Source organism: Zootoca vivipara, chromosome 1, assembly GCF_963506605.1.
Source record: "Zootoca vivipara chromosome 1, rZooViv1.1, whole genome shotgun sequence".
In the NCBI taxonomy this organism is placed as follows: domain Eukaryota; kingdom Metazoa; phylum Chordata; class Lepidosauria; order Squamata; family Lacertidae; genus Zootoca; species Zootoca vivipara.
The window spans coordinates 87,065,728-87,093,173 of record NC_083276.1 but is presented as its reverse complement, the minus strand read 5'-3'; the positions used below and the strand labels follow the sequence as shown (position 1 = coordinate 87,093,173).

The window sequence follows — 27,446 nt, the reverse complement described above, 5'->3', positions numbered from 1 at the left end:
GATGTTAGAATACAGCCTTATGTATGTGTGATGTTAGAATCAGCGTTATGCATGTAAAATCCAACACATGAATAAGCTAATTTTGACTGATAAGTTTTGTGGATAAAATTCTGCCTCCATTGTACAGATCCTTCCTCTCAGGAGGGGGCCATGGCTCAGTGGTAGAGACAATCAGGAAGATCCCAGGTCCAAACCCTGGCTTCTCAAGAGAAAAAGGATCAGACAGAAGGTGATGTAAAAGTCCTCTGCTCAACCCCAGTCAAAGCCAGCCAGAGGAGATAAAGCCAGGTTAGATGAAAAGGTAAACTGACTTCAGAAAGCAAGCTTCCTGTACTCTTTTTTCCCCCAACACACACCCTTTTTGCAAATCTGAGTTTCTCTGGAGTTTGACTTGCTTCTCTCCCTTAAACCCATTCCCACTTCAAAATCCACATGCCACCTTTTCCCTCTGGAGCACTCTGCCGTCTCCCCCAAAGTTCACAGAAACTCAGCTTTCTTGCTTGGACCTGACAGTTTAAACATGTTGCTCTCCTCCCACCCTTTCCCCCTATCCCTGTAGATGGGGGGGGGGGCAAGAAAAAAGAATGGCGTTTTTCCAGTTTCTGAGCAAGCCACAGACCTGTTGCTACTAGCCTTGGCTTTAACAGTCTGGAGGGTTTTTTTTAATGTTGTCTTGGCTTCATGCAGAGAAAGGAAGAGAGGGAGAGAACGGTTCATCAAGGGTTGCCAGTTACACCCTGGGAAGGACAGCGCATCCTGGCAATTGTCAAAGGCACACACAGCTGGCTGCTCCCATGACCCTTGCCCCAACCCTCACCCCCCCTAACCCCAGTTCACCCAGGGCCTCCCTCCTCCATTCCTAGCTGTGCACCTGCCCCCCTTTTATATCCCAGACACCCTGCTGCAGCTGTTGTGTGTCTGTTATATACCCAACCCCATGTTAAACTCATTTGAGTGGGGAGTGCAAGGGAAAGCATGTCAAAGGAATGATAAAATATTAAATCTACTACTAGCCGCAGGAAACTTAAGCTCAAGTCGACGCTTCTCTCCTGTCTTGTGAAAGCTGATACAGCAAAAACTTTTTTTTTTTAAAAAATCCAGCCTCCGAGACTCTCTCCTCCCTAGTAACAGCTGTCATTGGCTCATGGTCTCATAAGAAAGCCTATCAGTAGTTTATCAACTCATTCCTCATTACTTCAGCTCATATTTTTTAAAACATGCATGAGGGAAGGGAAGAACAGAGAACTTTGGAGCAACATAAGAACATTAGAAGACCCCTGCCAGACCCTCCAAGTGCCCTATTTTCCAGGGACAGTTCTGGATTTACAGCCATCCAGGTTTCTGATTTGATCCTGGAATGTCCCACTTTTCCTTGAAAAGGTAAAGGGACCCCTGACCATTAGGTCCAGTCGTGACCGACTCTGGGGTTGCGGCGCTCATCTCGCTCTATTGGCCGAGGGAGCCGGCGTACAGCTTCCAGGTCATGTGGCCAGCATGACAAAGCCGCTTCTGGCAAACCAGAGCAGCACACGGAAACGCTGTTTACCTTCCCGCTGTAGCGGTACCTATTTATCTACTTGCACTTTGATGTGCCACCCGCGTCCCTCCACTTTTCCTTAGGACGTCCCTATTTTCATCAGATAAATATTGGAGGACATGCCGGGCTGGATCTGGCCGAAAGATCACCTGGTCCAGCATCCTGCTTCCACTAATGGAATCAGGGAATTGAAACTAGTCCCATGGATTTGTCCAAAGCCATCCAAGTTGGCAACCATCCCCACTCTTGTGGGAGCAAATGTCATAGTTTTACTATGCATTGTGTGAAGAAGTACTTCTTCTTTCATGTGAGTTCTAGGAAATGTGTTACCTTCCATTGGGTTTGGGGATCTGGGTAGCAAACACTAATTGGGCCCCTTGAACTCTGCAATCCCTTGCATGCTTATCAAATCATGAGTCCTATTCCTCTCTGGGATGCTTCACACATCTCAGGCGCCAAATACGTGAAGTCGGAAGGTGTGGCATGGAGTCTTGAGCAAAGGATGAGTCAGATCCCTCTAACTCTACACGGTCTATTCTGAGGCTAGAGTGACCTCTCCAAGGATACAGGCAGGCCCCTTTCCAACCCTTGGGTGAAGATGCAGGGAGCAGGGAGAGAATTAACTGACCAAGTGACCTTCTACATGCCAAGGATGTACTCAGGCCCAGAGCGACAGTCCCTCCTCTTTTGATGTGCATGCATATATGAAAAATGTAATGTGCAAATTGTCTGGAAAATTATACGTGAATGAGTGTCACTTTTGTGTTGCATTAAATAGCAATTAATAAAAAAGAGGGGGAAATGTAATGTGCAAAAGGAGTCCACAGTGGGTCTTCTGGTGGAGAAACATGCCTAGGAAAGAGTGGGCTGCTAATTGCCTTCTCTCAGAAAAATAAAAACGCCTGTGTGATGTGGTGAGGAAAAAAAGTGGTGGAAAAAAGTGGTCATATTTCTAAAATAAAAAAAGGATAAATCCGGAACAGCCATATTAAATATGATTGCCATTTCATTTCTTCACTGTTGCATCAATTCCCCTGCAAGTAAGCCACATGGCCAAAGTCTCCCTTGGGAGGTGGTGGACTCTCCTTCCTAGGAAGCTTTTAAGCAGAGGTTGGATGGCTATCCGTCAAGGATGCTTTAGAGGAGATTCCTGCATTGCAGGGGGTTGGACTAGATGTCCCTTGGGGTCCCTTCCAACTCTACAATTCTATGATTCAAATGTTTGCTAGGAATATGACCACTCATCTGTATATGAAGGATATACTGATCCTAGGAATATATGTGTGGTGCTGGCATGAATAATAAACAATATCTCCCATTTACTCTTCGTAGGTGATTTCATTGGCCTCTTTGAGAAAAAAGGAATCCATGTTGGTTAGCTGTAGGTTTCTGAACTAGGCATGCAAATATCCAGTAGCCTGTTCACCCCAAATGACTACCATATTTTCGCAGTGACCGGGAAGTATATCTGCTGGCATTCTATTCTCAAAATCATTGACTTTAATTGAGAAATAAAAATGGAAAATAACTTGGCCATTTTGTTCCTGTTGCTTGGTTCCTTAGGAAATCACACCAATGATATAATTGTTATCACACAACCCGTCTTTTCTGTTAGTCATTATTTTCTACAATGCCGCTGTTGTTTCTGCATGTGGCCACCAGGGGATGCTTCTGTGGCAGCTGGATATTACTCTGAAAGCCTTCATTACTCAGGTAGGGTTGTGAGGGTGTGGCTGGTGTCTGAGGTTAGCAATGTGTTCATTGGAATGACACAAGGAAGCTCGGTGGGAATTACACTACTTCAAAAAGCTGGCAGGGAATGAGATGACTGGATGCCCTTCTCAAGAACTTCCAGCAGGTTAGTTTACCATTCAAAAGACAGGTAGGGGAATCAAATGATTGAATGCTCTCCCATCTTAAAAGAAGAACCACAAAGGCTAACATATCAGGAAGAAGGAGTATAACTCAGTCTTCCTCCTTTATCTGCCAATGTTCTGCATGCAGGAAAGGCTTTTGAAACAAAACAGAACATGGATAAGTATTCAATTATATGAACACACACACACACACACACACATTCCGATTTGGTTTGGTCTCAGGAAGAATGGGCCCTATGATCTTTCTGCTGCATGCCTTTCCGGAAGGACTCTGCCCCACCAACCTCATTCTGCAGCCTGCCAGCGCCTACCTGTCTACTTTGGGAGAAAAGGCTCAGAGCACCTGCTTTGTATGCAGGAAGGTTCACCTCTCCAAGTAGGGCTGAGAGAGACCTCCATCTGAAATCTTAGAAAGTCACAGCCAGTCGGTATAGACCAGGCACCCCCAAACTGCGGCCCTCCAGATGTTTTGGCCTACAACTCCCATGATCCCTAGCTAACAGGACTAGTGGTCAGGGATGTTGGGGATTGTAGTCCAAAACATCTGGAGGGCTGAAGTTTTCGGGTGCCTGGTATAGACAATACAGAGCTAGATAGATCAATGGTCTGACCTGGCATATGGGAGCTCCCTATGACTGCTCCTATGACTGGATGCTTACAGATGGTGGAAGCATAAGCATTAAGCATATAACCAAATGATCAGAAAGGCAGCTGGGAAATGGCTGGCCAAAAAATAAATAACTAAAGAAAAGCATCATAGCGGAAAGCAGCTGCAGGTAAGGTTGCTGTTTAATGGCTGGCAGACGTTGAGCATGCGGTTCAGTTTGGGCACTCAGGATGTAAGCGGTCAAGTTGCCTTGGGCACAGGATGCTGCAGTACCCTGGACCAGGTATGTGGGTAATTAACAACAGCATCCCATGGCATGCAGTGACAATTAGAATGAGCAGGCACTTTCAGTGGGCTTGACCACTGCTTCACTCTACCTGACTTGGCAGTCATGCAATTTTATCAGTGGGCATGGACAAGCAGAGGTATAGAGATTAGCCCCTGTTTCCAAAAGGCTGTCTACTAGGCTATTGTAGCCTATCTTGAAGAGGAAAAAGTCAGGGGAGAGAGAGAGAGAGAGAGGAAACCCCACTTTAAAACCAATAAGGGCAGAATAACATTTAAGATCAGGGAAGAATCAACCATCTCTCCCCACCAGTGCTTAATTTATTGTATACAGGCCTGACTTCCCCCCACTCTCTTCAGTTTCCAGCTCTGGGCCAATTTTGGTCATTGCCGGGACTGGCTTCCTAAGCAATTGCTCCTTGGATTTCTGGCCAACCTGGCAGAAGCCTTCAAGTTCAAGTCAAACTTCATTTTTCCTTTTCACCAGTTGCTTAGAAACATGCCTATGAAAATATACTTCTCCGTTCTCACACTCTACTGTTCTGGTGCCAAGAGCTTTTATTTTCCCTATGTCTTGCCCTCAGAAATTCCTGTATATATACGGTATATATATGAAGCTCCTGCAGGCATAAAGTTATGCCTGCAAGTCATCTGTTCCCAGCACATGCCCATCTCCAGAAAAAGGTGACTTTGGTGTTATTTTCAACGGCTGCTTTTTACATTATTGGATCAAAGTTTAACTAAGGAGCAAAACGAGGCCCCTAGATATTCACTGGCAGGTTTTGGAAACAGGAATGAGGTGGACAGCAAGGAAATGTCATTGCAGCCCCATCAGAGTGCTAGAGCAACACTTCTGCAGTACGACACACACCTAGGATCCACAGCATCCACCATGTCTGAAACTTTTAACGGCAAGAATACAGTTTAGCAGTCATGCCAACAGTTCCTGATAATGTTACTTGGGGCTTTTTCCCCCAACCAGAACTCACCAGAACTCAGTTCTGGCACCTCTCAGCTAGGTGCCATTGCCATTATAAGAGAACAAGGGAGGCGTTCATAGTGAGTTCTGGCACTTCTTTTTCCAGAAAAATAGTACTGATTTTACTGAGAACTAACAAAGGTCTGCTTCTGATCAGAGTCCACCTTCTGACTCCAAAGTCCTCAAAAACTGTCACCCTTTTAACCTACCAGCCTCCATCAGCCTAATAAATAGGTTCATGGCCAATCTACTGGTAGTAGTTGAGCTGCCATTTTTAGGTCTCTCTCTCCCTTTTTCTCTCCATCTCCTTTTGATTCCACCCCACTTTTTTAGAGTTGGAAAGTGCAACTGAGATAAAATTTGCAAGAAACCTTAAGTTACTTTTAAGAAAAGTTTTTTTAAAGCAGTAGTCCATTCTTATTGACTAGGAATGTCCTGCTATAAACTTGTAGAATGGTCACGACCCACCAATCATCATGCTTCCTTGCTGGTCTCCAGGAGATCAAGGAGGACTTTAGCCCTCCCCCCTCCCCAGGAAACAAAAATAATGATATAATGGCTGCATGCATGAGAGGGAGAGGCCACATTTAGATTCAACCCTGTTTGGTTTATTTGTGCATCAAGCTACATACTTTTGAGCCTCAGGACTGCTGTCTGAAGAGCAGAGTGGCCCCCAAGAATTCAGAAGTTGGCTATTCCTCTTACAGACAATTTTGGAGCACCTGCTGTACAGCTGGATCCGAAAGCGTGAGAGAAGGGGGAGGGGTGAGAAAGGGGGATGGAAAGAGAGAAACGCTCAGGCACGTTCAGACTAAATGAAAAAGTCAAACTGTTGCTGGTCTCATCTGTCTGTAAGTGGCACTGTTGCAACTCCAAAAGGAAGAGCAGAGTGTATTGCTCTGCACGCTGCCGTATTTGCACTGAACCATATTGTTCGTATTACTGACCACACACACACACACACACACACACACACACACACACACACACGCACTGTAGATGACGTGCAATGGGGATATTCCACATAGTTTTAGTGTGAGTGGATTGTTACAGAGTTTACTGGGTTCCAAGACAGGAAATCAAGTCGTATCTCCTCCTCCTCCTCCTCCTCCTCCTCCTCCTCCTCCTCCTCCTCCTCCTCCTCCTCCTCCTCCTCCTCCCCCCTAACAGACTAGTTCCACTTTATGGAACGATCCAAGCAAAATGCCTTCGCCTTTCACCTCTTCCAAATGAAGCACCTGACATTTTGGAAACTTGTTTTTGTTTTCTTAAGGATATTTTCACTCCGCTGGATGAGATGACAACCCAAAGCCAGCAAATGCTTTCAAGCAGCAGCAGCAGCAGGAAAAGGCAACGGCTCTGTGTTGGGGGGAGAGGGGGGAGGTGTCATAAAAGCAGGAAGATTTATGGGGTGTTGGGAAGGAGAAGTTGTAACTGCAAATCTTCACTGTATGGATGCAACAGGCATGCTGGCAGAAAGCAGATGCCTAGTACAGTATGTGTTTTTTGGGTTTTTGTGTGCAGAAGATGGAAAGAGGAGGGGGGCAAATCAGTGGCTGTTTTGGGAGAGAGAATGTTCTCTTTTGCATCCAGGTGTGCAAAAAAGAAGAAATGGCTCAAATGGAATACAGGTTAGGAAATGCTGGCTTCTTCACCCCCTTAAAACGTATACTGTATCAAAGTTCCCTGTTCAAAAGTATTCTTTTCTTTGGCATTTTTGTTTTGTTACTGTATCGCACCTGCTCCTTTCTATGTCCCATCAAAACATTCAGATGCATCACAAGGAAAAAGCCGCTCTCAAGTTTGGACAGAGAATGTATGGAGTCACTCACAAGGTATGGAGCCTGAACTGAATGGGACTTGATAGGGTGTTTCTGTTGGAGTGCTCTTGCCACATAGATGCAGAGCATTAAAAATAAACCCAGAGAAGATAGACTGCTAGTAAAATGTGACAGGATTGTGGAAGGACCAAAGGAGGAGGTGGGAGTGTGAAAGGTGGTGGTGTGAAGAGATGGTCGATGAGGCAACAGGTGAGGTGGAAAATTCATCTGAGTGAGAAACCAGGCATATAATAATAAGGATGGGGGGAAAGTTATGCAATGGGAGATAAGAAGCCCAGGCTTGGGGAGGGGGAGAGTGACCAGGTGAGAGTTGGGCAAAGAAGGAAAACACACTTGCAGGTGAAGCAAGGTTAAGATGCGCTGCGAGGGAGGAACATAGGGCAGCACCGTGGAGGTTGCACAGGTTTATGTGTCATGGAAGGTAAGGGAGGTGCAAGTGAGTGGGGTGGGGTGGGGGTGACCTGGGCGTAATCGGATTGGAAAGGTGACCTGATGGGATAGGTGGTGCTTCCAAGGAGACAGCAGGGAAAGATGTTCAGAGGGCGCATAGAGAGCATGGCAGGCGGTGGACGGGGATGTGCAGAGGCAAGAGAGTGGAGCGAAATGAAGAGGTGCCCCGTGACCCCCCCCTCGAGAGCCAAGGCCCAGGGGCAGGACTCACCGTTCTTGGCTTGCTCCCTGTAGCTCTTCTCGTTGAGGCAGACCCCTCGGCCGTGCAACAGGGCATGCAAGGGCTTCTCCTCACCCTGGCGCGGCAGGCAGCGCATGCCCTGGGCGCAGCGCTCGGTGTACACCCCGCAAGACTGCCCTTCAGCCAGGGCGCAGGTCATGCAGCATCCACAGCCGGGCTCCTTCACCAACTCGCAGCCCACTGGGCTGGGAGGGCACATGGAAAGGGCTTTTTCATCGCAAAGTTCACAATGCACAAAGGAGCCCAGCCCTTGGGACAGCCCCAGGCAGAGGCACAGGAGCAAAACTTGGGTCACCAGCATCTTCAAGGCACAGGCAGGCATGCAGCGTGGCAGGCACCCAAGGCAATATCGATTGTCCTCTTTTTATTTCTTTTGCAAAAATAAATGTTCTATTAAAAAAAAGAGGAAAATAATCTTTTGCCAAAAAAGAAGAAAAAAGAAGCGTCTCCTTCCTTAGATTCCAAAAGAGCTTTTCCACTCAGAAACGATTCAGGATCGGAATGCAAAAAACAAAACCTGGCTGTCAAAATCTGCAGTTGCAAGAATTACGCATGCAACAGGTTGGAAATGGGGAGGGTGGGTTGGGGAGTCAAGGAGGGGGGGGGAGAGAAGAGCCAGGAGAGCTTTGGTGAAGCTGCACACCGAGAGGTATAAAAATAATAATAATAATCCACAGGCTTCACTCAAAAAAGCAACGTCTGCAAGAGAGGCTGGGGAGGAAGCAGAGAAGGGAATCAGCTTCTTTTCGACTGTCCTGATATTATCTGCAGCAAATGAAAAAACGCCTGGAGAGAAGTAGCATTAAAGCAGGTAGAGCTGGGCTTTGTCAAGAAGAGATTTAGCATGGGACTGGCTGCAATTTTTTTCCTCCCCCCTTATCCTCCTCTTCCTAGATTGGGTTAAGAACAACAAAGAGGTTTTCTGTAAAAGTTGGAGGATTTCTACAAAGTCGGCAGTAGAAAGAGAACGAAAGAGGGAGGAGGGGGGAAAAAAAGAAGGGAAAAAAAATCCACTTTGTAGATCTCCCAACACTTTTCCCCTGGAGAAGTTTCTAAAGAGACTGAATAGTGCCGAGCAGGCATGTCTTTTAAATAGACTGGCCCTGGCTGCCTGCCAGCCCCTCGCTGCAATCTGAGATCCCAATGACACCTCAGCCTGAATGGGTGCCAGGAACCAGGGCAAGATCAGTGCACACTCCAAATGTGTGTGGGGGTGGGCTCTGCAGCTTCTGACTTCTAGGCTTCCAAAGCCCTTGGCAATGATCAGCAACATTATTGTTCGCAGACACACACACACACACACACACACACACACACACCACCACCCCAAAGGCATCCAATTGCCTCATTTATACCGGACAAGAAGGAATAAAGTTCTCTATGCTCCAGACTGCAGGGAAGAGAGGAAAAAGGTCAGAGTTTCTGGGCGAAATTGATGTCTTGTTTTTGTTTTATTAAATGCCCAAGGCTATAATCATGTGTGCACACCATGATTTGGGAGCAAGCCTCAGTGGGGCTTCAAATCTGAGTAGCTCTGCACAAGGGTACATGTGGAGTTGCCAACTTTTTTATTGATCCCTGCTCCTGTGCACTTAACAGCAGCTCAGTATGGAATTGCTGCTGCCTAGCAGACCCTGTCAAAAAATCTTTACCTGGTGATTGCTGAACGGTAGCCAGGCAGGCATCGTTTCTGCTCAGCCGGCAACACTCACTATGCAAGTGTTGCCTTCTGGAACCTCCCATCACCTTAATCACCCTTGTCTGCTCCATGCCAAAGAGTGTTCCTGAAATCAGGCTCGTATACAGAATGTGGGTTATCACAGCCTAGTGTGGCTCCTTTTGTGTATAATCTGACATTTTGCAGTTGAGAGGCATCGTTCCAGGCCCCAGGAGCTGTTTGCAGGATTAGGCTGACAATTCCGTTACTGTGCACCGCGCCTGCAGGTTTTAACATGGCAGGTGCCCATTTGCATGACATCACCGCTGCAGGGCGATAACCTGCGTGGAGTTGCAGCGCTTGGTTTGTTCAGCAAGGCTCTCCGCCAGTGTGTGTGTGTGTGTGTGTGTGTGTGTGTGTGTGTGTGTGTGTGTGTCTGACAAAAGCTCCTTACCTCTCAAATACCAATTGCTTAAGCAAACCCAGAGCATGAGCAAAGCCAAACAAACCAGCAAAAGCAGGGAACCTAAACAGAAACCAGAAACAAAGTTAGCTGCATCATCAGAGGGCTTTTGCCACATCAAAGAGCCACACTTCATGAACTGCCAAGCATCTTTACCTCTTCTACCCTTCCCAATGCTCTTCTGACCTGTTACCTTGAAACACTTTTTTTTTAAAAAAACCATATAAAAAAATCTTTCCAGTAGCACCTTAGAGACCAACTATGTTTGTCATAGGTATGAGCTTTTGTGTGCATGCACACTTCTTCAGATACCAATTTTGTTTTGACTGCGTCAGACCAACCCGGATACCTACCTGTAACTTTAAAAAACCATGTCTGAAAAGAAAAAGTTTTTCCTCTTGCGTGTTATAGAACCAATGACCTTCTCTGATTTTCATGGGTGCTGAAAGGCTGCATACTGTCAAGATTCCAGTGGCTGGGATGGTCATGCCTACTACCACCCTTCCCAGTAGGCTCAAATGCAAACATGGCTTTTGAATAAAACACAGGAGATGTGGAACCACAGCTTGGCGCTCTGAAAATTTCCCCTTCTGCATATAGTAACCACTAAGAAGTTGGTGTTTCCTTCCATCAAAGGAAAGCAGCAGGGTAGGGGGGGTGGGAGTGGGGTCTATGACTGAGAACAACTTGTCAATTTCCATTGGGGATTCTCAAGGAGCGACCGGGCCTCTCCTCTTCCTCTTCTAGGTGGATTTCAGTTCTCCTGACTGTGCTGAAAATGCCTGCATTGCATTGCTTTTGCCACTAGAATGCACCCTTATCTATGATAAGTCCTTGGGTCTGCTTCTTAAAAAAGAAAATTAACCCCTTTCTGGCCTTTGCTGGAATGTTTTTAGTGCTGGCTACTTAATGTCTTACATTTTCTCTCTTGACACCAAACAGAGGGGCGATTGGAGTCCAGAGACAGAAACAGAGACAGAGAGAGACCCCTGTTTCTCAAATGTCCAAGAGCTGCCAGCATCACCAAATACTCTTTTAAGTAAAGAATCTGAATGCTGGGAAATTTGCAGAAGCTCATTGAATACTCTCCCCATTGATGGTTAACTTAAATATGGGAGTCACAGCCTTTTTTTCTCTGCTGGCAGAGCTGGTAAGTCTTTAGCCACTGTGTGACAGGTGGAAATCCAACAGATGCAACTCTCTCCAGGGATGCATTGCAATGTTTGTGTATGGGAACTAATTTGAGGGCAAAATGCACCCTCCACCCTGGACATTGGCTGGGTTAGTTCTCACTAACAAATCTCCCACAGAGCTTATTTTACAACCCCTAATTTAACCCCCAAATTTATAGTATGCAATCCTTCCCTCTACACATGCTCCACAGGTGACAGTAGTAGTTCTGCTGCGCACCAGGTGATGTTTCCTCAGAAGTATGCCCCACTTGTGGGCAGATCTACACCATACATTGAAAGCACACTTAAATCACACTGTTTCCCCGCAAAGGATCCTGGGAACTGTAGTTCACTCCTCACAGAGCTCCAGTTCCCAGCATTCTTAACGAACTGCAGCTTCCTGAATTCTTTGATGGAAGCCATGCGCTTTAGATGTATGTTGTGGATGTGACCAACAGAGCTTACTTCTTGGGAAGTGTGTTTAGACTTGAAGCTTCATTTATCCTCATAAAATCCTGGAAGATTATTCATATTCCATTATTTGCAGATGTGGCTGACTGTAACTTTTTCAAAGCCAGCAAAAGAGTTCCTGGATGAGTAGAGATTTGAAAAAAACCCTCCCTTTGCCTGGCACTAGGAAGGGACAGCCTGGTCTGCTCTTGTGTCTCTAATGCAGAAATCAGCAAAAGAAACTTTTCATGGCACATTATTGGCACAAGGGTAACATGACCATTTACTAATGTCTGCAAATCAAGCTGCTTGAGAAAGGCACAGGAGCAGGGGGCATTTTAAAAGTTGGCAGTCCTGCCCTGATCCTAGGCTTTTGCAATTAGGGATAGGAAAGAATTTAACTTGATCCATGTTTTTAAACAAAGTGACCTTAATTTGCACTTCTAATAAATGGATTGGAATGTAACTATTCCTTGGATTTCATGCTTCTCAAATTTTGTGTCATGACTCTTGCCCTAAAAAGCTGCATCTTAGGATAGTATACATTCAGAAATGTGTGCATTGAGATAAAATATGTTTTTAAATGCATATTATTTTGTGCTATACAGTGGTACCTCAGGTTGTGTACTCAATCCGTTTCGGGATGCCGTTCGCACCCCGAAAAGTATGCAGCCCGAGCAGCGCTTTAGCGGATGTGCGAAGCACCGATAGAGTGCTTTTGCACACATGCGAAGCGCTCAGAACACTTCCGGGTCAGCCGCGTTCTTAAGCTGAAAGTACGCAACCCGCAGAGTACTCAACCCGAGGTATGACTACAGTGGTACCTTGGTTTATGAACTTAATCCGTTCTGGAAGTCTGTTCTTAAACCAAAGTGTTCTTAAACCAAAGCGTGCTTTCCCACAGAACCGGGGGACTCCATTGACAAATGGAACACACTCAACAGGAAGCAAAACATGTTCTTATTCCAAGGCAAAGTTCACAAACCAAAACACCTACTTCCGGGTTTGCAGCGTTCTTAATCCAAGTTGTTCATAAACATATGTGTGTATATGTGTGTGTTTATGTACAACTCTAAATATGTATTTCAGTCTGACGTCTCATACAGAGCTTTTTTAAACACACACACACACACACTCACGGGACAGAACAGACTTGGGAATATCACACAGGTGAAATTGAGATGGACTGGAAGAAATAGACTCGAGTACAATTTGTGGCTAAGTGACCCTGCTCACCACTAGTGATGGAAACGAGCCCATCAGTACCCATCTGCTCTCTTTGCCAAACTTGCTTCTCTCACCAGTAGCAAAGAAGCAGTTTTGCTTTAAAAGAGCTGAAACAAGAAACTGGTTTGCAACCAATTAGCTTCTGTTAGCTGTAATAGAATATACTTCTAACAAGGATCTTATTTTTCTGGCATTGCTTGTATGCCATTTACAAAAGTGAGGGAGGAGCAATGGAGAGGAACTATCCAACTACCGCCTTGTCTCCAAATTTCTTCCTTGGGTAAGTTACAGGAGTCTGGTATGGTCCAGCTTCAGAACCTCCTGGATGACCCTGAGCATCTGGATACATTTCAGCCTGGGTTCCAACCAGAATGAAGGACTGCCTTGCTTGCCCTGGTGTCAGGCTTCGGGGAATTGGCTTCCTCCCCTCTTTGGCAGTAAAAATGCAGAACAAAGGGAAAGGAGTCTTCTTACCAGTTAGAAACTTTAATGATCACAGTGAGAGAACAAAGAATACATTTCCTAGGAATGAAGGTGCTCCCAATTAAGGGTTCCACCCACTTCCTCCCTAGTCACCCACATCACTTCCGCATTTTGCAACCTGATCTGCAACCACTGTGCTTTCTGTGTCTCCACCTTATCTGCTCTTCTTGACCTTGGGCTCAGTGGATGAACACTTTCCAGACAAAGTGAGGCTGTTAACTCTCTCTCTCCCAGTTCTTCTTCTATTCGCTGTTCCCCATCCAATACCTCCTAGCTTCTGCCTTCTGAACGATGTCCCTCTGCAAACCACTGTTCCAAATCTATACTGTCCTCCTGCTCCTGGGAAGATTCAGGATCCTGATCAGGAGCAGGGGGAGGAAGAGGCTCCCACCATTCCTCCTCAGTGCAGCCCTCCTCAGCACGGTCCCTGACACCCAGTGAATGACCTAAGGCAACAGAAAGGCATGGGGAATGTGGCACTCTTCATGCTCCTGCTTTCAACAGCATTGTCCATGGCATCTCTGGACAGCTTTCTGGGGTGCTTGTCTGGGCTTAGAACTGAAGGCACCACCTTGTGTTGGTTCTGTTTCTAGTACCTGGGAGATTTTTCAGAATGCAGTGGTGAAATTTTTGTTTTGCTTCACTTGATAGCAATTGCTATGTGGCTGTGCCCACATGGTTTCACTTTGCCTCCCATGCTGTTTGAGATTTACATCCAGCCACTGTGGGAAGCTCATCAGTGATCCTCAGCACCCCCTCCCCATCCAATCAAGGTGAGGAGTTAGATGTTCTGGAAATGATCATTTACAGGCAGGGCGAGGGCTAACAAACTGAAACGCATTCCAGGGAAGATTGAGGTGTTGTTGCTGCAGTTTACTCTGGAGTTGGTGCTTGGCTTGTCCTAGGTGGAGGTGCACTCCGCTTCCTCTAGAGATCAGGTGGGCAGCCTAGGAGTTCCCATTGGCTCTGCTCCTAGATTCTCAGGTGCCATCCATGATCAGAAGCACCATGATCCACAATCCGCTTTGGTAAGTGTTCCAGTTGAGCCCATGCCTGCAGAAGGATGATCAGTTGCCAACATCCATGCATCCATAACAGACAGTAGGCTATCATAGAATCATAGAGTTGGAAGAGACCTCAAGGGCCATCCAGTCCAACCCCCTGCCAAGCAGGAAACACCATCAAAGCTTTCTTGACATATGCCTGTCAAGCCGCTGCTTAAAGGCCTCCAAAGAAGGAGACTCCACCACACTCCTTGGTAGCAAATTCCACTGCCAAACAGCTCTTACTGTCAGGAAGTTCTTCCTAATGTTTAGGTGGAATCTTCTTTCTTGTAGTTTGAATCCATTGCTCCGTGTCCGCTTCTCTGGAGCAGCAGAAAACAACCTTTCTCCCTCCTCTATATGACATCCTTTTATATATTTGAACATGGCTATCATATCACCCCTTAACCTTCTCTTCTCCAGGTTAAACATACCCAGTTCCCTAAGCCATTCCTCATAAGGCATCGTTTCCAGGCCTTTGACCATTTTGGTTTCCCCTCCTCTGGACACGTTCCAGCTTGAACTGTGGTGCCCAGAACTGGACACAGTACTCCAGGTGAGGTCTCACCAGAGCAGAATACAGTGGTACTATTACTTCCCTTGATCTAGATGCTATACTCCTATTGATGCAGCCCAGAATTGCATTGGCTTTTTTAGCTGCTGCATCACACTGTTGACTCATGTCAAGTTTGCGGTCTACCAAGACTCCTAGATCCTTTTCACATGTACTGCTCTCAAGCCAGGTGTCACCCATCCTGTATTTGTGCCTTTCCTTTTTTTGCCCAAGTGTAGTACTGTACTTTACATTTCTCCCTGTTAAAATTCGTCTTGTTTGCTTTGACCCTGCTGTCTAATCTGTTAAGGTCATTTTGAAGTGTGATCCTGTCCTCTGGGGTATTAGCCACCCCTCCCAATTTGGTGTCATGGGTTTCCATGGGTCTCTCTTTGAAAAGTGTTCAGAAACTACAGCTCATCCAGTGTGAGGCAACCAGATAACTACCTGCGGTTTATTGCAATGAACACAATATGCCTGTGATTAAGAACATCACTGAATTCCATTTGCTTTCTGGGCGCAATTCAGGATGCCTACAGGATAGTCTGCTTGAATATGAATACTCCAGTCTGCTGAGATCACCATCAGGAGTCGTACCTGTTCCAGGTACTCTCACTCATAACAGTGACAGGGATTTTCCATACTGGCTTGAGGGTAGGATACCTGAAATATTGCCTCCGTCTGTATATATCTGCCCAGACCATGAGATGAGGCCCTTCTCAAGGTGTAAAGCAGGTGGTTACTAAGGAGAAGACTTTTTTGGTGGTGGCACCCTCATAACGGAATGCCTTTCCCAATGATACCCACTTGGTGCCTCCATTAAGATTCTTTATTCGCCAGATAAAGTCCCTATGTTCACATATTGTTTGGATAAACACATATTAGGTGAGTTTGCCTATAAATGTGAAGTGAGTCTGATTTCTCCTCCATCCTTTTTCACTCTTCAGTGGTCTTTGGTCCAAGAAGAGGTATATAAATAAACCATAATGTAGCGCGAACCACTCAGAGGCAGCCAGCAAATATTCTCCATAAATACATAATGGTGCCTGGGTTTTGAGATGCTATCTGCAAAGGGGGCCACATTCTCTTCTTCTTTTTCTCCAGGCAAAACTGCCAACTATCTTGTTTATGCAACTGCCTTTGAAGGAGACAGCAGATAGATGGCTTTCAGAGGTTGTTTGCTGCTTTATATTTCTGTGTTTTCATTTCTTATATTTCTGATTGCTATATTCTTCTGTGATTTGAATGTTTGGCTTCTGCTAGCTAATATGGCCACTTTTAAAGTGAGAATTTAGAACAGAAATATTTTGATGACATAGGCAGAGAGATGAAATGCCCATGTTGTGGGTAGCCAGTCTGTTCTAAATCAGAGTTCTGCTACAGCTGGCTTCTAATATGACTATATATACCATGTTAGTGCACTGTTGTCTTATAATAGTTTGTTTTAATTGCACGCTGCTTTGAGCATTTCTTTTAATAGAAATGTTGCCTATAAGGGTTTTTTTAAATAAAAGATGACGGCTGGGTTTTTTGTTTGTTTGTTCTTGTTTTAAGATAGGCACTTACATTCATATTATCACGGAATGCCACGGCAGCTTGGTCTTAGCAGACAGCAGCCAAATCGGATGCAATTTAGGGCACTCAATAGTTTGCAATTAGCCCCCTCCCCCTTCTGCAAAAGCTGAGCGTTGGGTGGTCACTTACACACCACCTCCCTCAAAAGAGGATGCAGATCTCATGCAAATTTTATGCAAATCTGCTAATTTACATACACTGGCTAATTTACACATATAGGTGAACATGTAGACATTGGCAGCCTCACAATTAGACTCCTGCAATGTTTAGTATGTGGGACTAGCTTTGTATCTGATTCGGACACTGCAGCCAGTCCAAAAGGCAGTTGCCAGGTGCTTTGTGGGACACCCAGCTTTATACAAGTTAGTTACACCAGTGTTGAAGGATGTGCAGTTAGCTACCAAGTGAAGATCCGTGTTTTTGTTTATATTTAAAGCTGTATACAGTTTCAGACCAAGATGCCCAGCAGGCTGTTTCCCAGTACAGAACAAGCCGATCTAAGCTCTTCCCAGGAGGCCTCGCAGGTTGTCCCAGCAGGACCAGCCAATGAAGCAGTGCAGAAGCAGACCTTCTCAGCAATAGCACCCACCTTCGGGAATGCCTCCGCTATTGTAATTCGTGAGCCAGAGACAGTAATGGCCATTAAATACCTCTAAAAAACTCAAGTAATTACTCATATTTTCCTGGACTCTGACTCTTAATTTTAATGGATTTTTTCCCCCCGCTTTAGCTTAATTTACAATATAAAGTGGGATTTTGTTTTCAATCTCATTGTTGGTTTGGTATTTAGGAAACTGTACTGAATCTTGTGTCTTTATTGTTTTTCTGTAAACCACAGAGATTTTTTAAAAATGTATTAAGCAATTATTATTTTTTTAAAAAAAGCAACAACACTACCACCATGCTATAAATAGAAATGCAACACTTCTCACCATAGTAGGGGAAGATTGTGGCTGGATGACCCACATACCTGCTCAGTCCTCTGTCTAAGTGCCATCTATGGATGGGCAACTTCAAGACCCCTGCATTTTTATCATTAAACCAGACTTTGACCAGACAGCCTCTCAAAATGGAGGACTGCTTTCCAAAGGAGGACACAGGGCCACCCTGACAATCACCCCCTTTTGTGCTATGAGACCCTCCCCTCCTTAGCCCACCCAAGCAGCTGAACCCCAACAGGGGTGGGGTGAGTCACCCCATGGCTCAGAAACCAGAGAGGTGCCACTGTCACTGTTACCATCGTTTGGTCTGAAAGATCCCGCCCTTACCTTCCAAGTGCCAGACTGCAGAATCCGGGACCGGCAGCCGTGTGACACTGGAAGTTGCATCGACGTAACTTCCGATGTCGCTTTGCCCTTCTATGGGCACCAAAAATGGCCGCCGCCGGCTTCAAAATAGCTTCTACGCATGACCGAAAGTGCGTCAACGCACCTTCCGGTGTCGGCCCGCCCATCTATGGGCACCAAAAATGGCCGCCGCCGTCACCGGAAGTCGCGTCTACGCACTTCCGGTCATGCGTAGATGCGACTTTTGAAGCTGCCGGCGACCATTTTTGTGTGCCCATAGAAGGGTAAATCAGAAAAAAAAGGCCGCCGGCAGGAGAAAATAATGGAGAAAAATGGGAGACGAAGTGATACGGGGGACCACCAGGAAAAGGTAAGTAAAAACGGGTGTTTCCCGGGGAAAACTGGGTACTTGGCAGCTATGGTCCCGCCTCTCCCTCTCTGAGAGTTCTTTATAACAGATTTGGAGTAGCCCACCTTCCAAACTGAAGACTGCTCTCTGTAAAGTGGGAAGGACACATGGTCACTCTGCTAAGGCTGGGCTGTATTCCTCCAGAATAGCATGGATATGGCATGGAGGACAGCAGTAGGGATACAGCATATATCTTCCAAACAGTTTTGCTTGACATGTGTATTCTGGCGCCACTTGACACATCACAGTTATGTCAGGTATCCAGAAAGGCTAATGGATGACTCATGGATTAGTGAATGCTAAAACGAAGGAAAAGTCAGGTGTGTGTGCCCTGACTTGTATAAGCAGAAGCACTTTACACTAAGGCAAAGCCACCATTGGATATAATCCAAAGGCAACCTTGGCTCCTACTTTTGTTATATTCGCTGCACCCCCCTCTCTATCTCTCTCTAATTTCCTAGGGAAGAGCGTATGGAGTTTGCTTTCAAATTAGCCACAGGCTTCAATTCCAGCCTAGATGCTTCCACAATTTGTAACCTTGCTTGCCACCTTGACAAGCATGAGAAAGGAAGGCAGGACTCTCTCTGCAAGGGACCAGAGGGAATGTTGAGGTGGTGCTGGAATGGGTGCACAGTGCAGAGGGCTACAGACCAATCCAGAATTTGTCTCATTTTAAATCAGTTCAATTTTTAAATCCTAACTGCGAGCCCATTTTTCCACCCAGATGACTGATCTCCACCACCTAGGTCAGGCATCCCCAAATTGTGTCCCGGGGGCCGGATACGGCCTGAAGGACTCATTTATCTGGCCCGCGGCAACCCCCACCACTCGCTGCCGCTGCCTGCTCTTACTGGAAGTGTGCCGGAAATAGCGTGTGTGCACACGTATGGGCGCACACTCCCCCGCCCTCCGGCCCGCCGTGCGATCGAAGCGTGGTAAGTTTGGTGACCCCTGACTTAGGTCATAAGTTTAGATGCTGTGTACAGTGGCGGAGCTTCATGCTCTGGCACCGGAGGGGGGGGGCTAAGAGCAAGCGGGGGCAGGGCTGGCGTGTGTCCTGGGGGCATGGCGAGCCACCCACAGGGGCGTGGCATGCATCCTGGGGGCGTGGCGCCCAGCACGGATGGGGGAGTGGGCAGGGGTACCCCACAGGGATCGCACTTGCGGGGGGTGGTGCGCTTCCTCCACACTCCTCTTTCTCCACCAGTGGCTGTGTACCTAAACACAACACTGATCTATCTATATCTATCTATCTATCTATCTATCTATCTATCTATCTATCTATCTATCTATCTATCTATCATCTATCTATCTCTATCTCCTGTTTGTTGAAGCACCTATTGTCCAGTTTATAGAAAGTTGAAACTTCTAATATGGGCTGCATACACAAATAATGAAACCCAAGGCTGCTGGTCCAGTGTGCTGGTGTGCACAGCCCCAAAGTTTCCACTTTGACCTTCCTGAGCAGAAGAAACAAGCTAGAAAGCCACAATTAAGCTCAGCTTGCTGTGATATCCAAAGGAGGGCTTGTGGTTGCCAAACAAGCCAGGATCCATAAGCCAGCAACAGACCACGGTGACCTGGGCTTGTTAGGGAGACACAACCCGGAATCCTGGGTTGGGATGTCACAACAAGCCAAGTTTAATTGCTGCTTCTCATTTTGCTTCCCCCATTCACTCTGTGGAAGGAACAAATCTGGAGTAAGCAGGCTGCAACCATCAGTACGCTGCCCTTTCCTGATAAACGGCGATGAGCCAGCAACACAAGGCTATTGTGACATGAGAATGTGGCCTCCGTTCACCATTATTTCTCCCTCGACAACAATTTATTCTTCTTGTGACCATAAAAAGGTAGATTTGTGAGGTTCCTGGGACAAGGTATGGGATTCTGCATTTGATATCACATTCAGCATACTCTGTATCACAGATGGTCTGTTCATTCCTGTAGCTATGGGTAAATGGCTGGTGTTCAGTACACCTCATCTGCTCCAGGCTCCACAACTCACTCCAGGCTTCAATGCATGAAAGTGTTAGCTTTCCAAACTTGAGATGAAGGGCTAGAGCATATGTCTTCTAGACTGTTTGGCCTGGTTTGTGTACTCTGGTGCCACTGGACACATCACACTCATTGCGGGGCACCCGGACAGGCCAATGGATGACTCATGGATAAAGAACTGGCTTTATCTGGAAGGGATTCTGTCCAGTTAGCTTGGAAAAGGGGAAAAATAATAATAAATCCATATTTTAAAAGGTTTTGCTAAGGAAACTTAAATTTTACAAGCTCAAAGAAAAAGAAAGAATAAGTTTTCGTGCAATTAGAAAGAATGGCAAGGATTAAAGTTCCCTGGGGATTTATATCTCTCCACTCGGAAATGCCAGAGCAGAATGCCAGTGTGTGGTAGTGAAAGAGGGGATGAGGATAGGAGAAAATAAATAAGAAAATGGCTTTGGCCAACTGGAATCAGTTTAGCTAAGTGTGATGAATGGGCAAAAAGAAAGCAAACAAAGTGGTATTTAATTTCTTTCCTTTTGGGATGCTTAATGAATGTTTTAAGGTGCTTCATATACAGAACATCCTCCTTTTACCCAGAGATGAGCAACAGCTGGAGGGCAGTGTGTTGGCTAGAATCCCTGACCACTGGCCATGCTGGCAGTGGCTAATGGGAGTTGGAGTCTACATCTGTAGAGCATCACAACGGCCACTCTTGTCCTTACCAGTGAATGCATGTTGTGAGAGATGTAGCCAAAATATAAAGGTCATTCGGTCCAGGTCATATTTAAAGGATATCAAATTAATGTGACCCCCCCCCCACCTGCAAACTAAGGAACACAAATCATTTTTTTTGTTTTGAAGGTCATCAGAAGTGTATGCAGACAGTTATTTATATGAAGCAATGGGAGCAATTTCCTCCTTATCGCTACACTGATTGCTGTGATCCAGCGTTAGCAGTTGTTTATAACTATACAAGAGTCATGGAAAGGGTGAGGAAATTATATAATTTCCCTGATTGCAGCCACTTCCCCATGTCCCTTGCAAGTCAAGGGAATGGTGAAGATATTTGGACCAGATCACACACAAGCAGCTTCTGGCCTAGTCCAGTTGAAATCCTAAATGAAAAGCTAACAGGGACAACAGCAGATTGGAGCATGGTTGAAAATGAAAGGTAGCTTTACATTGTTTTATATGGACCACCTGAAAGGGTTAACTTGAGGCTTGCGTCAATATGTGAATAATGTCTTACCGCAGTGTAAACATGTCTATGGCAAGGCAGACAGCCATGCTTCTTAGGGACTACTTTTGACTTTCTGGTTATAGCTTCCTGAGCCACAAAAACTGGTTTGACCAGAGATCATAATGGGATTGATACACACAAATGAATGCTATTGGCAACGACTGCTCTGCAACGCTGTGTCCAGATCTCTGAAAATGCTTCAGGCTAATCCATCTGATTAAGAATAGCTAGTCCTGTTCTAGGAGGAGTAAGGGGATGGGAATGTGGGGACAGTGAGAGTCTTGCTGCCAATAGCATGGGATAGTGACTCAGGGAAGAGCTGCATTTCCCAGGTATGCAAATATTACGCATCCAGTCCTGGGAAACTGGAGTGTGTCCATGCATAAGAAACATAGCTTGGAGGGAAAGACTTCTAGACATACAGATGGTTAACACCTTTGCATTTACTGATTGTCTAGAAAGGTCTTAAAATGCATTCTTTGAATTGCACAGATGCACAGAGCAGTTTATATGGACTGCGATACAAAGCTGAATAGGTTTTCTGATGTATGCATGGTGCTCCAGGTGTGCAGGGATAACCCTTTGATCTGCACACTTGTTCCCAAAATGCATCCTGAGTGAGGGGAGCTGCTTCTGCTTCTTTGGAGCTCTGGGTCCACGTATTGTGCCCTAGGTACCAACCATCTCAAAACATCTCATAAAACTATCATCAGGAATGAGCCTGTTCTTTGCAGAGAAAAAAAAAGAGAGAGATAGCTCTACAAATCAGATATGGGATCAATTAAACCATTGCAAAGATGTCTCCAATAATCCTCTTTACACCCTGGTTGAAAAAGCAGCATGCAATTTTCCTAACCATACACATTATGCTTGCTATTTTAAAAAGCATAAAGCATGCTCACATTCTAAAAAGGACAGTGCCTTTCACTGTTTCCCCCTCTTATTATTATATGCTTGAAGCAAACTGGAAAATATCTGCCTGCTGCAAGCCTTCCCTTTGCAACACTGGAGCTTTCTTAGTGCAATGGTGATGCTGAGAGCTAGGGGGCATAGTGGATTCACAACTGCTGCAGCTGCAGCCCAGTTCTTGTTCAACCTCCCTGCACTATGGCAAATCCAATTAGGTCTCCACAAAGCTGTGTTCTGCATGGCTACAAGCAAACACAGCAGAGCAAGCTGTGATGAAGACAGCAACAGTGCTTGGGTTACTTAATGTGTCCCCTGAGAGGTATCAGCTTTATTGCTACATGCATAATTAGATTCCTCCAATATTCCATCAATGTGTACACACTGATGTTTGTGCTTACTTGCACCATGGGATTACTTCACCCACTGTTCACTGTGCAGTTTGGACTCTCACGCTAGCAAAGGAAACAAGCAAAGCAGTGGGAGTTCTTTTATTTCTCTCTTAACTCATTCTTAGAACGAAAGATAGGAAACTGGGATTCTTCTGACCCAGTTCTCTGTTGGTAAATTGTGAGAAGTAACCGTATACTTCACCGAGGAAAGAGAATACCCATCTTTTATTGGAGACAGTGCCACCATCCTTACTAGATCTATTGTTCAACAGACCTATTCCCAATATTATGTCACAGTGCTGTCTTTACTGTGCAAGGGAATCAAAGCATGCTCAAACACAAAGGGTGGTAGACAACTAAGTTTTACTCAGAGTTCCTCCCAATGTTAGTCAGAATCTCCTTTCTTGTAATTTTGGTTTAAGCCCTACCTTCCAGAGCAGGAGAAAACAAGCCTCCTCCAAGCCCTTCAGATCTTTGAAGATGCCTATCATATCTCTTCTCAGTCTCTTTCCCTGACCACATGTTCCCCAGTTCTGATTTAGCTTATTATCATCTCCACCACCAGGAATGAAGAGCTATGGGCCCATTGACCCAATTAGGCCCACCAGGCCTCCCCATTTGGCCGGTGGGGCCATTTCAGCTCAACCACGCCCACCTGCTTTACACCTGACATAATATATGATGTCAGGTACGGGGCAGGCAAAGACCTGACTCAGCAGAAAGGAATTTGTAAGCTCTGCCAATCGGCTGATCGGTGCTTACAAACCTTTCTGCCAAAGGCTTTGCAACACTCAGCAGTTGGCTGATTGTCATATCTTACAGACTGCTTTGCAATGGACTTTGCAGGACCCGAATGATCAACTTATTAAGTCCCTTGCTAGTGCTTCGTAAGAAATGGCAAATACCTGGATTATTGGGTATTGTGGAGTGCTTTGAAAGGTGGTTTGTGGGCTGTGTATTTGCCTACACAGTTGGATTTCAACCACCTAGGCAAAAAATGACCTCACCTGATATTATGGTGTCAGGTGACTGATGGGTGGGTGGCTATGCTCACTTGACAAATTTGGATGGGGGACGGGGAGGCATCCAGTTCCATGTCCTTGCTTTACACTGATCGGCAGTGGCTCTCCAGATTTTCAGAAAGGGGCCTTTTCCAGCCCTACTTCAGGATACTGGAGATTAAATTTGGGATGCAAAGTGCTCTGCCACTGTGTTGCAATCCTGTCTCCTTTTCAAGGCACTTTGCTAAAACAGACACACACACACACACACAGACAGAGAGAGAGAGAGAGAGAGAGAGAGAGAGAGAGAGAGAGAGAGAGAGGGAGAGGGAGGGAGAGAGAGGCCATGTATCTTATCTGTATCTCCACTTGGGATGGTAACAAAGTTCATTAAAAGTGAGTAGAAGACTGAGCTTCTGTCATACAATTGTATGTACAATTGAGCTTGTACAATTGTGCATAAACTGGTCACTTGTCTCACATGTGAGAACTTGTGAGCAATTTTTGACATAGACTTTTTTGATAAACCTTTCACCCCCAAATTCTTGTCACTGTTCTCAATCTCCAGGCTTAAGCTTGTAACTCCTCTTGACTCACTGTCAGTTTTTGCTGTTCCTGTCCGATACGACGTGATTAAATGTGTATTGGGACTGTCTGTGCTCAGCCTGTTATATTTAGGTGATGATTTATTATCCTGTGCCTTGAACTGGGAATTTTTAAATGCAAATCTCTCCACTCCTGATGTGACTGCCAGCAATCAGCAAGCATGCATTGTCAAAGACAGAAAATGAATGAGATAAGCAATTTGTCTGAGCAGGGGAGATGGGGTAGGGGCAGTGGGTGGGGTTGATTTGCCATGTAATCCTATCAAAGAAGAAAAGACAAAACTCTTTGTTCTGATCTCTGTGCCCAGTAGGCAAAGGAAGGATCTGGTGGTGAGATGGCTGGTTGAGGTGAAGTGGACTGGAGAGGCAGAGAATAAAAATAATATACAAATATTGAGGCACATGGTCACTTGGTGCCATCAGTATATGCAAATATCTGGCTCATTTAAGGCTGTATAGAACCTATAATGATGGAACTCATGGGTGGAGAATACTTTTAATTTTATAAATCTTTATTATTTGTAAAGGAAATCTTTTCATGATAGAATACTTTATTATCCCTTTGTATCTGCACTGTGCCTTTGTCCTTCCAGGCTGTGATGCTTTATGGGTTGAATTTTTGATTCTTCGTTTTCTTTCTTTCTTGTTTGGTTTTCACGTTTATTGTTAACAAATCAATAACATTAGATAGATAGATGATAGATAAATATAGATAGATAGAAAGATAGATAGATATAGGGATATGTATATATATGATAGTGTGGGGGTGACAATAAAACAATACAATTCATTTTGTGGAGGGGATATTAAGAGCCTTAAAGCAACTCAATATCATATTATAGAATATACACTATTGAATGAAATTTTAAACAAACCACACATGCCATTTACCTCTGTGTCAGTCTAGTGTGCCCTGGGGTTGCATATTAGAGTCAAAATCAGTCACCATATTTTTGAGCTAAAGGCTGACATTTTTGGACCGACAGGCTAAAGCTCAGCAGCAAGGTCAAGTTTGTAGTCAATATACCTGCTGTGCACCAAGCCCATACTGCTAAAGCAGATTAATAATTGGGAGAAACTTAGATGGTGGGGCAAGAACCACAAGCGCTAAACAAGCAGAGCTATAGCGCAGAGTCCCATTCCTAATCTCCACCTCCTTTTCTGACCACGAATTCGTTCTCTCTTGATTGCTCTCCAAGCCCAGGCAGAAGTGCTCCTTATGTTTTCAACTGGTGGGGAGGGGCTGGGAGAGGCAAAAGCGAGGCAGGTTGAGCGCATCTGCTGAAGCCGCAAAAATCTCCATCATTCTCAACATCATGTTCAAAAAGGTGACCAAGGCACAAACCGGGGTTGGAATTGGCAGGGAAAAAGGGAAAGCGCTTGCAGCTGAAGAACAGAAAACACCTGCAGCTAATAAAAGCAAATGAAAGCCATCATCATCAGCAAACAACAAAGAATTCCAGTAAAAGGGAGGGGGGGGGAAAGAGAAGTATAAATCCAGCGTTGTCTCATGGAAACACGCTGAGCAGCTGCTGTGCAGTCTTGAATCATGTAGCTGCTGTGCAATTATTTGCTTTGCAATGCAGTGAAAATACAAGGGACTGGGCATGGGCATGGATCCGGGTGGTTTCTGGTCTAGCTACAGGAGAAGGGGATATGAGAGGAGGAGAACTGCAGAAACACCAGGATGGACAAACAATTACTGAATGAGCCCCTGGCCCTGGTGAATGAATAAAGAACCTTCTGGCTCATACAATGGGCTCCTTTGGCTTCTCGATATTGCTCATTCTTTCTTCACAACCTCAATACCTGCCTATCCTGCAGGGATGTAAGGGTGGAACAAGGGCAATGTGAAATGCATTTGTTAGCCTGAGATTTAACTGGAATCAATCACACACGCTATTTCAAAATGCTTTGGGGGTTAAAAAATAACATCTCACAGCATTTGGGTGATTTGAAGCTTAACTCTCTCTCTCCCAACATTATATTTGCATGGACAGGCGGAGTCCCCCAAACCCCCAGGCGACCCCCTGAGCAGAATAAAGATGCAAGACAATGTGCTATGGGATTCAAATTGGCCACAACTTCATTAAGATTCAGATGTAGGGAGACCTTGGCTCAGGCATTGGGTGTTATCCTTCCCAGTTCCTAGCTGGGGTTCTGGGAGGCTTCGGGGTTATCTAAATGTATGGGGGTTGGGGCTGGCTCTGGAGAACATATGTTCAAGCAGAGAGAGCCCCCCCCATTCGCCGCCACCGGAAGGGGGAAGCGATGACGCCTTTTGGTATGGTCAACGCTTCCTCCAATACCCCGATCTTGTTGCTGCAAGGGGGTGAGGTCTCCGCCTCACACCCCTCCCTCTAGGAAAATCGCCAAAGAATTCCGCCCAAGGCCTGACACCACCAAGTTGTGACGTATTGCTACGGGAAAGGCAAAACCTGCCAATGCAGGAAAATTCCTTTCCGGCCCTTCAACAGCGACCTTGACGTAGCAGCGCCTGTGTACCTGTGGAAAAAAAGTTAACCTGCAAAAGAAACTTGAATGAGGGTGTGGAGGGTGGGAGAAGCTCTGGAGGCAACTGGTGCTTGGAGGTAAGATTCAAATTCTATTGTGTGAGCTGGAAAGTCCCTCCCCTTACCTGGCCATCCCCTGGCAACGCCTCCCCAGGCAGGATTGGACGCTAGGCGGAGACCCCTGGCATCCTACCTGGGAAGGCGGTGACAGCCCCGAACTACAGCGACCACGCAAAAGTCACCCCCCCATTTGATGTGTGGAGCGGTCATTGTGATATTTATTTACAAAGCAGCTCTCACCACATTAAGGACATAGTACACTCCACATGATGCAATAAAAGCAATGAAATCTATAAAGCTTACCGTAATTTCGCAAACTTTTGATTCCTCCAAGGCAAAGTGTCCTAACAGTTTGGTTGCACTTGGGAAAATGAAAACCAGTGTGTGTGTGTGTGTGTGTGTGTGTGTGTGTGTGTGTGTGTGTCACACTTAGGTATACATATAGCTCCATAAATATACTTGAATGACATTAACTGTATTCTACTATATCTTATTTCATTAGTTAAGTAAAAACATTAAAGAAAAATAGTCACAGGAGCAAACATGAAGGCTCTGCTCCAAGGAGCTCACAATTATATTTCAAATGTGAGGAAGAGAGAGAG

The 27,446-nt window shown here is 45.5% G+C and overlaps 1 protein-coding gene across 2 annotated transcripts in view; it reads right to left on the bottom strand.

Moving 5' to 3' along the window:
- Window positions 1–8,894, bottom strand: part of IGFBP5 (insulin like growth factor binding protein 5) — a 39,688-nt gene extending 30,794 nt beyond the window's left edge. For both annotated transcript variants that reach the window (XR_009558115.1, XM_035128162.2), the window contains exon 1: window positions 7,788–8,894. Coding sequence is in view for 1 of the 2 variants with exons in the window: in XM_035128162.2 (XP_034984053.1) it covers window positions 7,788–8,139 (352 nt within the window). In the remaining variant the exon portion in view is untranslated. The remainder of the gene's footprint in view (window positions 1–7,787) is intronic.
- Between the last annotated feature and the right edge of the window lie 18,552 nt (window positions 8,895–27,446).